The sequence below is a fragment of the Nyctereutes procyonoides genome, unplaced genomic scaffold (genome assembly GCF_905146905.1).
Source record: "Nyctereutes procyonoides isolate TBG_1078 unplaced genomic scaffold, NYPRO_anot_genome, whole genome shotgun sequence".
Taxonomy (NCBI): domain Eukaryota; kingdom Metazoa; phylum Chordata; class Mammalia; order Carnivora; family Canidae; genus Nyctereutes; species Nyctereutes procyonoides.
The window spans coordinates 44,673,714-44,690,093 of NW_026575043.1; the positions used below are offsets into that span (position 1 = coordinate 44,673,714).

General features: G+C 41.2%; 1 protein-coding gene across 10 annotated transcripts in view; it reads right to left on the reverse strand.

Moving 5' to 3' along the window:
* GRK3 (G protein-coupled receptor kinase 3) overlaps positions 1-16,380 on the reverse strand; it is a 128,966-nt gene that overhangs the window by 90,579 nt on the left and 22,007 nt on the right. For all 10 annotated transcript variants that reach the window (XR_008664096.1, XR_008664095.1, XR_008664093.1 and 7 more), the window contains exon 2: positions 12,347-12,423. Coding sequence is in view for 6 of the 10 variants with exons in the window: in XM_055322653.1 (XP_055178628.1) it covers positions 12,347-12,423 (77 nt within the window). In the remaining 4 variants the exon portion in view is untranslated. The remainder of the gene's footprint in view (positions 1-12,346; positions 12,424-16,380) is intronic.

The window sequence follows — 16,380 nt, forward strand, 5'->3', positions numbered from 1 at the left end:
CTCTCTATGGCTTTGCAATTCTCCATGACCTGAGCCACCATGCAGACAGTATAATTGTTGGTTTGTCTCCCTGTAGAATGTCAGCTCCATGGGGGCACAGATGCATTCCCTGGTGCTTCCAAGAATGTGCGGCACGTGGTGAAATTTACTGAACCAACAACCAAGTTTTTAGCAGTAGATTTAAAACAAACCCTAGGGATCCCTGGGTGGCGCAGCGGTTTGGCGCCTGCCTTTGGCCTAGGGAGCGATCCTGGAGACCCGGGATCGAATCCCACGTCAGGCTCCCGGTGCATGGAGCCTGCTTCTCCCTCTGCCTATGTCTCTGCCTCTCTCTCTCTCTCTGTGACTATCATAAATAAATAAAAATTTAAAAAAAAGAAACTGGCTTTTAAAAAATAAATAAATAAATAAATGAATAAATAAATAAAACCCTAATAACCACTCATAGCGTATCTCTAATCTTCCTGGTTTTGATTTTGACCTGAAGTAGAAATACTGACAAAAATCATGGATAAAGTATAAAATCCTCAGAAAAAGTATTTCCAAAACAGCTAGAACCAGAGGGATATCCTGACAGTACGCTCCACCTGAAATTTCATAACCTGTTTGGGCTTGGGCTTTTTTTAAATCCTAAAAGGGTCCCCATCATCCCCCCACAGTCAGTTCAAGAAGCTGATGTCAGAACAGCTTTGTCAGTAGAGGTGATGCTTCCTAGATCCTTGCCATTCTCTAGCTATACTTTTTAAGACCTCACATTTGCTAATATTGCTAGTGCATACCCATTTCCTCCTAAAATACATGGATCCTGCCAGGGAGAAAGCTACAGAGTTGAGTCGGCTGCGGATGCAGGCTGATTGGCTATGCTTCCCTCTCGGCTAAGAGAGGAGCCTCCCCACATTCACCTTGGGATTTAAACTCATGCCTCAGAAACATCACCAGCAGCCCCACCGATATTCAAATTGCAGGGACTCCCTGATCGGAGTAAACACACTTCACTGATGCTTTGGATCCTGACATGCCAGAGGCCCATGGGTGTCACATGCATTCTTCTGCAGAAGGAACTGGCTGGGGTGGGCAGCCCTCTGTGGCCTGATGTGGTCTTCATCCTCCCCATGTGCCTTGTTGTTTAAAGAGATATTTCTAGTAATCATTGGATCAAAACATATTCAACTGTGAATGTCTCATTTAGCAAAGTACATAAGTACATCTGCTACAGAAAGATCTCTGTGTGCTGCACTCAAATTCTGGATTTTAGGAACTGTACAGTTGATATGTTATTTAAGGAAGGAAGGAAGGAAGGAAGGAAGGAAGGAAGGAAGGAAGGAAGGAAGGAAGGAAGGAAAAAAGAGAAAGAAGAAAGAAAGAAAGAAAGAAAGAAAGAAAGAAAGAAAGAAAGAAAGAAAGAGAAAGAAAGAAAGAAAGAAAAGAAAGAGGAAGGAAGGAAGGAAGGAAGGAAGGAAGGAAGGAAGGAAGGAAGGAAAGAAGAAAAGAAAGAAAGAAAGAAAGAAAGAAAGAAAGAAAGAAAGAAAGAAAGAAAGAAAGAAAGAAAGAAAGAAAGAAAAAGAAAGAGAAAGGAAGGAAGGAAGGAAGGAAGGAAGGAAGGAAGGAAGGAAGGAAGGAAGGAAGGAAGGAAAAGAGAGGGAAGGGAAGGGAAGGGAAGGGAAGGGAAGGGAAGGGAAGGGAAGGGAAGGGAAGGGAAGGGAAGGGAAAAGAAGAACTCCATCTGCATGCTAATTTCCACACTAAGTTTTTCTGGGGACAGGTAGTTGTGAAGGACAGAACTCCCAATCCAGGCTTGCCTCTTTGCTTTGCCCTGAGTGCAAACTTGGTCATGTTCTTCTACCCAGCACACGAAATACTTAGGGCAGTGTTTGACATCCAGGCAGACATCACCATCTCAAACTAAATGGAATTTCTACTAAGCAGACACAGAAAAAATCAGGGAGAATTAAACAGCAACGATTTGAAAGATCACAGATTGCCAGCCTGCAGATCAGGGGGTCTAGCAGCCGTACCTCAGCTTTCCTAACATCTAGTGATTAGCAGATGCAAAAGGACTGGGTCATTCCAGTAAAATGCAGCTGTTCCGAATTTTTCTTGGACATGATTCTTCTGACCTTAAAACCTGAACGATGATTTAAAAAAGGAAAATCAGGGATCCCTGGGTGACGCAGGATCGAATCCCATGTCAGGCTCCCAGTGCATGGAGCCTGCTTCTCCCTCTGCCTGTGTCTCTGCCCCTCTTTCTCTCTCTGTGACTATCATAAATAAATAAAAATTAAAAAAAAAAAAAGGAAAATCAGTCCTGTCCTAATAAAAGTATTTTCATGCTCCTTGAAAGCTGTCTCAAATCTCTCCAATGTCCCATATATGCAGAGAGGGGTAGAGGTTACACAGCAAGGCAGGTGGCAGCCCCCACCTTGGGTAGGGTCCTACAGGAGGGGCCAATCCTGGCTGCGGGAGGCCAACACAGAGAAGAAGCCAGCTGAAAAGGCTGTCTGCCGGTAGGTTTTTAAGTAACAGTTTTTCCCTCTTCTCTCTCCAGTGTCTGTCGGCTCTGGGCAGCATTTTTATTAGGAAACCCAAATTGGTAATGTGCAAAATCAGTGTCCCTAACTTTTCCTGAGTTCCCTCACAGTGGGTTGCCTGTTGCTGCCTTGGCCTTTTCAATTGAAAATCCAATTAGCTGTGCTTAGTCAAGTGTTTATCTCTGCTTTTGGAAAGTTTAAATGGATCTTTAACTCTTTCCCTCACTAAAAGTCTCCACAAAGGCAAGGATAATTGATGCAGAACTGAATGAGGCCCCAAGTTTTTCTTCTCCATGGTGGCTGGCTGCTCTCGCTGGAGAAAAGTTTTGTACAAGATAAGATGGGTGAGGGCCTGACTCTGCCACTGTCAATCACAGGCCCTCACTTCCAAACAAGGTGGGAAGCAAAAAGGGAACAAAAAGATTAAAACCAGTTCCCAGGTTCAGATTCCCCTTGTTACAACCAAATGCAAAGGTGCTCAATATGCTATAACTTAACCCTAGCTTTTGAGAGAGTCACATAGTTAAAAAAAATTTTTTTGTGGATTTTAACCCTCTATTATGTTTTGAGACACAGAACACTTCGAGCCATACTTTTATAAATTAAAAAACTTGATTGGCAACTCTGGTCTTTGAAATTAACAAAAGAGTAATCCTAAAATGTTTTATTCTGTGTTGCTTGTGTGTGTGTGTGTGTGTGTGTGTGCGTTTCACTATTTCTGTGGTCTTACGTAATTTTTAAAAATATTTATTTATTTATTTATGATAGAGAGAGAGGCAGAGACACAGGCAGAGGGAGAAGTAGGCTCCATGCCAGGAGCCCAATGCAGGACTCGATCCCAGGACTCCAGGATCGCGCCCTGGGCCAAAGGCAGGCGCCAAACCGCTAAGCCACCCAGGGATACCCATGGTCTTACATAATTATTGATTCTTTTTTAATAGATACCTAGTAGATATCTGTATTTATCTTTGTTTCTATAGAAACTGCTCAAAAATCTTTTTTGAAAGGTAATAGTTTCTGTTTTTCTACTGTAGTCTTTTTATAATGAAAGATATACTTTTTTTTCTAAAGCCCATAACAAGTATATTTCTTATGCCTTAACCCCAGATGCCAAATAGAATTTATGCGCTTTCTATATAAATGTTCTCAGAAATCATGCTAAATATATGAGAGCAACGTAAGAAATATTTAAGAAATCAAAGTGAAAAGTAAAAATTGAAAAGGAAAGGCACCAGAATGCAAAGAAAGAAGTAAAATTGTTTTTATTCAGAGACAAGATTCTCTATGGGGAAAATCCTAAGAATTCACAATGTGAACATACATGCGTGCACACACACACACACACACACACACACATCTCATAGAATTAATAAACTAAATTCTCGGCAAGATGCCAAGATCTAAGATCACTGTGCAAAAACCCATTCTATTTCCATGTACTAGTGATTAAACAGCCAAAAATGAAAATAAAGAAACAATTTCATTCAAAACAGCATCAGAAATATTAAAATACTTTGGAATAAATTTAATGTGACAAAGAGTACTGAAAACCACAAAGCAGAGTTGAGAGAAATTAAAGTCTACCTAAATAAGCAGGGAGACATTTCATATTCATGGATCAGCAGACTTAATGTGAAAGAGGCAATTCTCTCAGCATTGATTTGTAGATACAACATAATCCCTATCAAAATTCCAGCAGGATTTTCTTTTTTTTTTTTTTTTTTTTTTTTTTGCAGAAATTGAAAATCTGATGCTAAAATTCATATAGAAATGCAAAGGAGGGATCCCTGGGTGGCGCAGCGGTTTGGCGCCTGCCTTTGGCCCAGGGCACGATCCTGGAGACCCAGGATTGAATCCCACATCGGGCTCCCGGTGCATGGAGCCTGCTTCTCCCTCTGCCTGTGTCTCTGCCTCTCTCTCTCTCTGTGACTATCATAAATAAATTAATTAAAAAAAAAAAAGAAGGAAATGCAAAGGATCCAGAATAGCCAAAAACAATTTTGAAAAGAAAAAGAAAAAAATAAAAGAAGTGGGAGGATTTTTATTTTCTGATTTTAAAACTTAACAGTAATTAAGACAGTGTGGTACTGGCCTAAAGCAAAGATCAATAGAACAAAATTGAGAGTCCAGAAATAAATCCTTCAATTTATGGTCAATTAATTTTCAACAAGAGGGGCTGGGGGTGGGGTGGAGGCGAGAGGAAGAGAGAGAATCTCAGGCAGACTCCAGGCTGCGAGGGGGAGGAGGGCAATAGCCTGACGTGGGGCCCAATCTCACAGCACAGATATCTTGACTTGAGCTGAAATCAAGAATCATACGTTTAACTGACTGAACCACTCTACACCCCAAGAAATGTTTTTCAACAAATGTATTCAGACAATTGGATATTCACATACAAAAAACAAACCAAACACACAGACACACACACACACACAAAAGGAAGAATTTAAACCCTTACCTCACATGTAAAAATGAACTCAAAAATCAATCAAAGGCTTAAATGTAAGAGCTAAAATGATAAAACTTGTAGAAGAAAAGAAGAAAATCTTCACAGCATTCAGTTAGGCAGAAAGTTCTTAGATATGACACAAAAATACAATATTTAAAAATGTATAAATTGGGTTTCATCAAAATTAAAACTAATTTCTTAAGTGGACAAAAGATTTAAATAGGCATTTCACCAAAGAAGATATAAGAAGGCTAATTAATATAAACATGTTCAGTGTCACTGTTAGGAAAATACAAATCAAGACCACAGTGAAGTAGCACGTCATACCCACAAGAATGGCTATGACCAGAAAGATAATAGCAAGCACTGATGAGGTGATGGTAAGCTTGGGACCCTCATAAATTGACAGTGAGAATGAAAAGTAGTACAGCCTCTTTGGAAAACAAGAGCAATTTCTTAAAAAGCTAAATATGAATGTACCAGATATCCCAGCAATTCCAAAATTCCTAGTTATATACCTAAGAGAGACAGAAACATATGGCCACACTTGCACGTGAATATTCAGAGCAGCATTGTTTATAACAAACAGTGGGAATAATCTATATGGGTAACAAAATGTGTGGTCTATCCATATGATGGAATGTAAATTCAGCTTCAAAAGGGCGTGAAAGAGTGGTATGCACAACATGGCTGACCCTCCAAAATCTGGTGCTAAATGACAGAAGTCAGATGCAAAAGACTACAGGCTATATACAGCAGCTTTCCACTCACATGAATGGGAGTCAGTGTTACAAACTGAGATGATCCTCTGGCAAGTGATGTAATATTACATCAGCCATGATGTTCTTCGAACATGAGGGTAACATTTGCATACTTCATGAGTTAAGTACCTACTTTGGAGTCTCCTTAAAGTCAGAAACACTGCCCTTGGGGCACCTGGGTGGCTCAGTGGTTGAGCATCTGCCTTTGGCCCGGGTCATGATCCCAGAGTCCTGGGATCAAGCCCTACATCGGGCTCCCTGCAGGGAGTCTGCTTCTCCCTCTGCCTATGTCTCTGCCTCTCTCTGTGTCTCTCATGAATGAATAAATTAAAAAAAAAAAAAAAGAAAGAAACATTGCCCTCTAATTAGAGTGGGTCAGTAAAAAGAAGAGCTAAGTAGATTGCTAAAGACCATGCACCTCACTTGCATATTATGAGATTACTTCAGTATATCTTACAGAAAGAAAATAGTAACAAAATCTTAATCAGTACTGATAACTTCTTTTGACTGTCTTTCAATAACTAGCATCCCTTTAAAACTATCCTTTGGATAAGCCAAGCTAAGAATACTATGTCAATACTGAAATGCAGAAGCTTTACTGACAGCAAATTAGGAATCAGCATGATTGATGTCTGTTAAGACATACAATTTCTGTATAAGGAGGAGAAGGAGGATAAAGCAGCCTGTCACTTGATCATTTTTACTCTGAAAACTGGCCATTAAAAACAGAGAATTAAGCATTTATCCTGCTATATCAGTTTTCTATTGCTTTGTGACAAATCTCCACAAACTCTGTGACTTGAAAACAGCACCCATTTCTGAGCTCACTGTTCTAGAGGTCAGAAATCCCAGTGGTTGGGATCCCTGGGTGGCTCAGTGGTTTAACGCCTGCCTCAGCCCAGGGCGTGATCCTGGAATCCTGGGATTGAGTCCCACATCGGGATCCCTGCGTGAAACCTGCTTCTTCCTCTGCCTGTGTCTCTGCCTCTCTCTCTCTATGTGTGTGTCTCATGAATAAATAAATAAAATCTTAAAAAAAAAAGAGAGAGAGAGAAATCCCAGTGGGCTCTGCTGGGTTTCCTGCTTAGGGGCTCGGAAGGCCAAAATCGAAGTGTTGGCAGGCTAGGGATTTATCTAGAAGCTCCAGGGGGGACCCACCTTCAACCTAACTCAGGCTGTTTGCAAAATTCAGTTCCTATGGTTGTAGGACTGAGGTCCTGGCTCAGCTCCTAGAGAACACCCACAGTCTTCTCACATAGTCCCCTTCACCTGCAAAGTTGGGAACTCTGTTCTTGTGGTTTGGTCTCTCCTCTTCTGCTGCCAGTCTGAGGAAATTCTCTGTTTTCTAAAGGGCTGGTGTGAGTAGATTAAGCCCAACCAGAACACAGCCTTGATTTCCTGTATAAAATTTCTTTCACTGGGTTGCTCGTGGAAGTAATGCTGGGAAGCCAAAGCCATAGGAGTTACCTTCAAATTCAGCCAATCACACCTGCCTTTCTTACATGAACTATATTTATTTTTAAGATTGATTTTATTTATTTATTTATTTATTTAGATGTTATTTATTTATTTATTTATGAGAGACACAGATATAGAGAGAGAGAGGCAGAGACACAGGCAGAGGGAGAAGCAGGCTCCACGCAGGGAGCCCGATGTGGGACTCAATCCCGGGACTCGAGGATCACGCCCTGGGCCAATGGCAGGCGCTAAACCGCTGAGCCACCCAGGGATCCCCTATTTATTTATTTTAAAGAGAGAGAGAGAGCACGCATCCAAGTAGGAGAGAGGATCAGAGGGAGGGGGACAAGCAGACCCCCCCCACCCAAAGCAGAGCCCCACACGGGGGTTCAAACCTATGACCCTGAGATCATGACCTGAGCCAAAATCCAGAATCAGACGCTTAACGGATTGAGCACCCCCTACATGAATTATATTTCAAGGCAACCAAATAGCCTTAGTTGATGAGCAGAAGTAATAAATATGGAAGGAATGGCATAATTAGAAAACCCCCCATTTGGCAACTCCCTAAAAAAATTAGCGATTTAGGCAGCTAGCATCAATGAAAATGAAAAAAACCACAGATGACAACTTAATGAGGAACTGCAGAGCTGACCACACTTGAACCCACTGTAGAGACAGGACTACAGAGCAACACCTACCTGTCACGTGCCTCCTGCCACGAAGTACACAGCACCACCTGTGAAGTACTCTTGCCAAAAAAAGTCAAACCAATCTAAAAAGCTATTAAAGCTAACTTTCAGTTTACAGGAAATACAGAAAATAGAAGTGCAATTTAAATGATCTCATGAAGAAGCGAACAGAAAAATCCAGAATATGGAACATTCTGCAGTATAACTGACCCAGTTTCTTCAAGAAGGTAAGGGGAGGTGAAGGGCGGGGTCACCTGTTCTTGATTAAAAGACATTATTACTAACTACAATATAAGAACAATATTTGTATCCTGAATCCAACAAACCAAGAGTAAAAGGATACTTTGGTTAATCAGAAAAAAATGTGACTATAGACTCAGAATTACAGTAAGAATCATCATTAGATATTAAACCAAGAGTCATCGTTTTCATTGATTGGGGTAATGATTAAGGTTGTATAAGAAAACATTTGTAGTTTTTAGAGATGCATATAGGGCTGAAACTGTCAAAAGGGCTTGCAATTTGCTTTAAATATTTCAGCAGTCACACAGAGAGGGGATAGACGAGGCCAGTACAGCAAAATGTTGCAAAATAATGAATCTGGGTGATATATATGTATGAAGGTTTATTAGTCTACTTTGGGGCATGCCTAGAAATTTTTACAATAAATACAATTTCATTTGAGAGCTTTCATTCACAGAGCATCTGCTGAGAACCTATCACTGCCTTAAGGGCTTCACAGGTACTATTCTGATCCCCACTTTTATAGATAAGAAAACCAATGTAAAAAAAAAAAAGAAAAGAAAAGAAAGAAAACCAATGTAATATCAACCAGTTTGGGGTGTAGCCAACAGATCAGCCAGGCAGCCGTCAACTCAACAAAGCCTCAGAGGCCAAGTGAATGAAAGATTTCTACCCTTTCCATTTCACAAAGCATTTCTACACATGGGCTATAGCATGAGCTGGGAGGCAGTCTCCCAAAACTACGTGATAACCATCGCAAGGAGGAGAGTGGAAGGTGCCAGAAGGCAGAAAAGAGCTGATAGGAAAGGGATACAGGGAGGAAGGTAAACAACAAAACCACAGAAAAGCAACAAGGTGGTGACATGTGGAGATGGTCCTGGAAAGGGGCAGATGGAACAGACAGGAGAGACAAAGGCGGGGAAGAGGAGGTGCTGAAAACTGGAAGACAGGTTTAACCCCAACACCAGTCACCTTCCCTTCTGCCCCCACCCTTAACACCAGCCAGAAAGGAGAAGGCCACAGGGCAGGAGGAGGGGCCAGACAGACACCAAACGCAGCCTCGCCCAGACGCAATTACAGAACTGTGTTTGGTGAGGTGACCATGTGCTCTTCTCTCCCCCTCCCGCCCCCCAAGCAGTCCCTGTTCTTGCCTGTGACCTTCCAAGTTCAGATTTAGCTTCCCCAGAACCACTCTGAGCTCACAAAGGGGAATGAAGGGAAGAGGAAGAAATTACTTATTCTTCTAAGCAATCCTTAAATTCTTTAAAACAGCTTAATCGAAATAGAATTCACAGGCCATCAGTGCCCCATGAAGCTGCTCTCACGGAAGAACCCATATGGCTGGGGCCAGGGCATGAGGCCACTTTCATGCCAGTCAGGCACTCAGGTCAAGGGCATGCAGGGCCAGCTTATGGGTATAAGGCTTGGATCAAAACAATAGGAAAGACATGCCTGGGGGCCTGCATGTGTGTCAGGAAAGGGGTGAGGGTCAGAGAAAGAATCCTTGGTGCATCTCACAGTCTGGCATGAGAGCTCAGGACACAGCAGGTTTGCCACTATCCTCCAGTATGCCCTAGTAATGGGGAACCACCTGCTCAAATTACACATCAAGAACACCTTCCTCCCATAGCAGCATTATTTATGATACCCAAAAAATAGAAATAACCCAGACATCCATCGACGTCTGCAAGGATACACATCCTGTGGCACAGCCATCCAGTGGAAATATTGCAGAGCCTAAAATGAGGTCCCAGCACATGCTACATCATGGATGATCTTAAAAATAATCTGAGATGAGCCCATGCAATGGCCACTTATTGGCTGATTCCATCTAGGAGGAGTGCCACCATGAACAAATCCACGGAGGCAAAAATTAGATTGGTAGTAGTTAGAGGTGGGGGTGGGGGGGAGTGCTAATGGGTATGGAGCCTCTTTTGGGAGGTGCTGAAATTGTTCTAAGGTGAGGCTGTGGTGTGGGTTTGCACAAGTCTGTGAATGTGCTAAAAACTACTGAACTGTATTCGTGAGAGGAGGGTGTTTTAAAGCTGCAGATCGATTTTTTTAAATTGAACTCTTGTTATTGTGATAGTTTTATTTTCTGTTCTCTATTACAAAAGCAGACACACAGGGGAGCCCTTATTTACCCAGATGACAGTCCAATGCCATGAACACAGAGAGAAGCAGCAATTAAAAAAAAAAAGGAGAGACGAAGGTCAAACTCTTTCAACTTTGGTTCACTCACCAAATCCCAATGATTGGGATGAAATATTTCTAGGTAAGCTAAGGGCCGTTGGCTCTCCACACATGGTCCTCAGAGCATAGACGGGCCACACTCCATTGGCCTCTCTGGAACATAGCAGCCAGCTTCTAACCACTGTACTTCAAGGGTTACCAGAGAAACTACATCACTTTGCTAGATGGCTAATTTTTGTAGGCTATATAAAAAATTTACCAAATCCAAAGACTTTCTGCATCAGTTTCTACTTTACTTGAACACAAGAGAACATCATGACTCTTTCTAAAGAAAAAAACAAAACTCTATCCAGCTCTTCCCGGGTGACCCTGTCTAAAGCACATTTTATATTCACTGCTGCCCTTCCAAGAGCCTTTAGAGAATGAGCAGAGAGGGAGAATGACAAATCAGAACAAGCCATCTCACCAACCTGAGTCTATGTATCCTTACCTGTAAACAGAAGGGCCACCCAGAATTCCTGCTAAGGATATCCAGTCTCAAAGGGATCAATCTGCGTCTATGAATCACGGAGACACAACTCAATGCATAAACTGAGTTCCAAGAAACTTTAATACAACCTTGGTTTCTTAATAAAGTGATTTCCTCTAGGATTAAAATAATTTAAAAACTATGACACAGTTTCTCGGCAAAACTTCTCTGAGTAATTCTGAGAGGCAAGTAAGGAGCAAAGGAAGGAAAAGAGCCTCCAATTCTCTTATATTCAGCTAAGGTGATTTCGTGTAAAATCTTAGAATTATCTCTTTATCACATTACTCTGGGCAGATCAACAATTATAGCCAGCTGGCAAGGCCAAACGATGAATCTTACCCTAGTTGAGAACAAAATATTGTTTAGGAAAATTCCTGGACAGCAGGAGATGATTTGGGGGCATAAGAAAAAGAAAAATATGTAGACTACAGATTTTACCTAACCCGGCAGGCAGTCACCTCTAAACAAATCGCCAGCCCTTCGGAAGCCAGGTGAAAACACAATATTCGATTGCTTTGGAGGCCTTGAAACCCCACATGAAGCAATTCCTGCTCAGTTCTCATTTCTCTAGGCACTAACTGCTGGTAATCAGAGAGCATGCCTATACATCCACACACCTGCACGGGCCAGGACCAGCACTGACCAGGGCTGGGTACCAGCCAGAGGGAGATGGATCTTTGACCCCTGTGAACACAACAGGGGAGTCCTAGTGACCTACTAAGTAAGACTCTGAATAGAGCCAGAAGGATAAGAGTAATTGATGTGGAACTAACAATGACAAGCAGCATGCAAAGACTAAAAAGCCCAGGAAAAGTGATGAGATCACATAAGCAAGCCCCACACTTTGGAAGGAGCTGGCCAAACACAGGAGTGCAGTATGTTTATGAAGACACAAGCTTGGGCAGCGGGGTGGCTTAGCGGTTTAGCGCCACCTTCAGCCCAGGGCGTGATCCTGGGGACCTGGGATGGAGTCCCACGTCAGGCTCCCTGCATGGAGCCTGCTTCTCCCCCTGTCTATGTCTCTGGCCTCTTTCTCTGTGTGTGTGTATCTCTCTCATGAATAAAAAAAAAAAAAAAAAAAAAGACACAGGCCAACTCCTTGGCCAACTCACAGGCCAACTCATGAAAAGTACAACAGCAGTGAGGGCAGCTGGGGACCTCAAAAGCAGATCTGAACGGACAGCGTTTCTCTCTGGTTACCAACTACCCAATCCTTTGACTTTGGCAACCCCCCAACTGCCTTAAAACCTCAAACCAAACTAGTCTGTTTCCCAATAGCTTATTCACAAGATATATTACTAGGGATTAAAGTAACCATGCAGTATCTTATTATTACATGAAACCTCCTTCATCCCCAGGTGGAGCTATAAAGCACAAAAAGCACTAGGGGGCTGCATTTATACATGACGTTAATGTCACCCGGAACCACTATGGAACTCATAGTTATGCCAGATGAGTAAGTGGGACATGCCAAATGAGTAAGGGGAACTTACCAATTTTCTGATTAAAAATCTTGTCAAAGGTGATTTCATTTCTCTCCTGAAGATACTTCTGCATCACACTCCGGATACTAAAAGAGAAGAGCAACACATTCTTAGCAGTGAAGCCTGCATCATGAGAAACCATCCCCAGCATGGACAACAAATGGATGTCTTAACCCAAGGCTGCTGGTTGACCAGAGAGCCCTCTTACTGACATTCATAACTGCACAGATGGCCAACAACAACACCTAAAGCTAGAGGCATCATGGCTCCAGGTGGTATCCTCTCCTGTGACTCAGGGCCGATGGGACATGTGGACACTTGACTAAACATAACTTAAGCCCTTACTATGGGAAAGCTTGCCGTTAACCCTACTGTTTCTCAAAATCCACACAAGAATACGCACATGTGACACATACTGCTAATCGATTAATAAGCTTCTTTCTAAAACAAAAGCCAATGTTCCCTGGATATACGACTGAGATTTTTTTAAACCACATTTCTATACATCAACAATAAACAGCGAGAAAACATAATTGGAAGGCAGATTTCACTTACGATAAAATAAGAAGCACCAAATGCCTTGAAATAAACCCTTCAAAATATGTGCAAGAATTTTGTAGGGAAAATTACAAAATGTACTGAGAGACATAACAGAAAATCTGAATAGATGGAAAAGTACACCACAGTCATGAACAAATCTAACATCTACCCAAATGTATCTATAAAATCTATTCAATCCCCATCACTGTTCCACAGTTTTTCATGGAACACAGAAACGATTAGATCTTTATAAACTGTATACAGAACAACATGGGATCTAGAGTAGCAAAATGTTTACAGAGAAAGAGAACATCGAGAACATGGCTTTTTATGAAGCTAAAATAATTAAGACAGGATAAACACATTAATCAATGAAATGGAATAGAGAGCACATAAACATAGAACTTTAACATATACGTAAGCAAGGCAGAAAACTGGAGAAACTAGGCATCATTCAACAAGTGAACCAAAAGTGAAATACCAAATGGAAAGAGTAGAAACTCCCTATCAGACTCTGGTAGGAAAAAAATCAGCAGCAGCACCCCTTTATAAAACTTTTTAAATTAAACTAATTGAGCTATAATCTATATATATGTGTGTGTGTGTGTGTGTGTGTGTGTGTATACAGTTAAATGCATATTTATGTGTATCAATAGATGAGTTTTTCCACATATGACTACTATCCAAGATATAAAATATTTCTTTTTAAGAGATATTTATTTATTTGAGAGAGAGAGGGAGAGCATGAGCAGGGAAGAGGGGCAAAGGCAAAGAGAGAAGGAGAAGCAGACTCCCTGATGAGCAGGGAGCTCCATGAAGGGCTCGATCCCAGGACCCTGGTATCATGACCAAAGCCAGAGTCAGGCGCTTTATCGTCTGAGCCACCCAGGTGCCCCAAGATGCAGAATATTTCTATCACCCCACGAGATACCCCTTTGTAATCAGTCTCCCTGTATTCTAGGATCCAGGCAAATAATGATCTCCTGTTAATTCAGATTACTTGCTCCAGTTCTAGACTTTTAGGTAATTAAAATTACACAATATGTTGTCTTGTGTGTCTGGCTTCCTTCACTTGACATAAGCAAGCTTCCTCCATACTGCTGTGCACATAAGTTGCCAAATAGTATGTCATTGTATGAATATTCCACCATTTGTTTATCCATTCATCTGTTGATAGATATTTGGGTTGTTTCCAGTTTGGGGCTATTATAAATAAACCCGCCTTAAATATTTGTGCGTAAGTCTTTTTATGGGCACGTGTTTTCATTTCTCATGGGTAAATATCTAGGAGTGAAATTGTTGGTCATATGGTAAATTATATTTAACATTATGAAAAACAGCTGAATTATACTCCAAACTGTGTGATGTTACATTCCCACCAACAATGCATGAAATTCCAGTTGCCCCATATCCCTTGCCAACACTTTGGTTGTCAGCCTTTTCAGTTTTAGCCACTCTGTTAGGTAGTGCAGTAGTAGCTTATTTTAATTTGCATTTCTCCCAATGAATAATGATGTTGAGTATGTTTGGACATTATTGGATTACTGGAGTGCTTACATCTCCTGTGAGGTGTGCAGTGAAAGCTCTTGCCTACCTTTTAATTATTTGTCTTATGACTCAATTATAAAATTTCTATGTCCTAGAAACAGGACAGTGTCAGATTTATGTGATCATAATATTGTCTCCAGTGCACACCCTGTCTTCATCTTCTTCATGAAGTCCTTCCAAGAGCACAAGTGTCTAGTCGATGAGTTCCATTTTATTGATGATTTCTTTGGTGGACAACACTAAGAAATCCTTCATATCCCAAGGTCACAAAGATTTTTAATCTAATATTTTCCTTTAGAAATTTTAAAGTTCTAGCTTTTATGTTTAGGTCTAAGATCCACTTCAGGTTAATTTTTATGTATGATGCAAAGTAAAAATTCAAGGTTCTTTTTTTTCCTCAAATACCTAGTTATTCCGGTATCATTTGTTGAAAAAAAAAAAAGTATCCTTTCTCCATGGAATTAACCTGGCATCTTTGTTGATTCAACACTAAATTTGGGTAGGTCTATCTTTGGGCTATTCTGTTTCATTGATCTGTACATCCATCCATCAATATAACACTGTCTTGATTGCTAGAGGTGTAGAGTTGTCTTGAGATCAGGTATTCCAACTTTGTTTTATTGCTTTTGTGGGATTTTTGGTTTGTTTGTTTGTTCCTTTTTTGGCTATCCTTGGTTCTCTGCATTTCCATTTAAGTTTTTTCCCAGAAATTTCTTCCCAGAAAAAGCCTGATGAGGCTCTGATTAGGATTGTGCTGAATCTATAAATCAGTTTGGGGAGAATTAACCTCTTAATAATATTAAGTGTACAATTCATAAATATAACATACTTCTCCATTTATTTAGGTCTTCTCTAATTTCTCTCATTGCTATTCTGTAGCTCTTAGAAGTCTTAGCCTTTCCATGCAATTGCCTTCTCTGGTTTTGATATCAGGACAATATGATTCATAGAAGGAGATGGGAATAATTCCTTTCTCCTTTATTTTCTGAAGGAGCTGCTGCATGACAATGTTAATTATTCCTTAAATGTTTGATAGAACTCATCAGTGAAGCCATGTGTGTAGAATTTTCTTTGTAAGAAGGTTCTGAAATTACACATTCCATTGCTTTCATAGAGGTAGTGCTACTTATATTTTCTGTTTCTTCTTGTATTAGCTTGAGTAACGTGTGTCTTTTAAGTAATTTGTCCATTGCATCCAATCTGTCTAATGGAACTCAATTAATAATGATTCTGAGTAAGAGAAGCCAGATCAAAGAGAGAGACAGACAGAGGCAGAGAGAACACAGTGTTTGATTACAAAGAGGCAGGAGCAAACAATGCGGGGGGGTGGGGGAGGAATGATGTATATGGTAAAAGTCTCTGTCCCAGTTCTTGGCACAGAGCTCCTAAGACCCTTGGAATCTCTTAATGATAAATCCTATTCATCATAAGCCCTTTTTAACCCTACCTGAGTTAACACTAATGGAGATGAACCTTAGTGGGCTCCTAGACAGCTTTGGGATGGAGCTAGTTGCCAGAGGAACCAACCATGTGACTGGAGAGTTAGAAACATTAGACCTACCTACCACTTGACATCAGGGAGACCAGAGGCTGGGTTCAGTTACCAATGACCATGATTTAATTAACCATGCCTACATAATGAAGCTTTTTTTTTTAAGATGTTATTTATTTATTTATTTATTTATTTATGAGACAGAGAGAGAGAGAGAGAGAGAGAGAGAGAGAGGCAGAGAAACAGGCAGAGGGAGAAGCAGGCTCCATGCAGGGAGCCTGACGGAATTCGATTCCAGGACTCCAGAATCATGCCCTGGGCCAAAGGCAGGCGCTTAACTGCTGAGCCACACAGGATCCCCCACATAATGAAGCTTTGATAAAAACTCTAGGACAATGAGGTCTGGAGAGCTTCTGGGTGGGTGACCCCAGGCAGGCACGGGGAAAGTGGTGCTCCTGGGAAG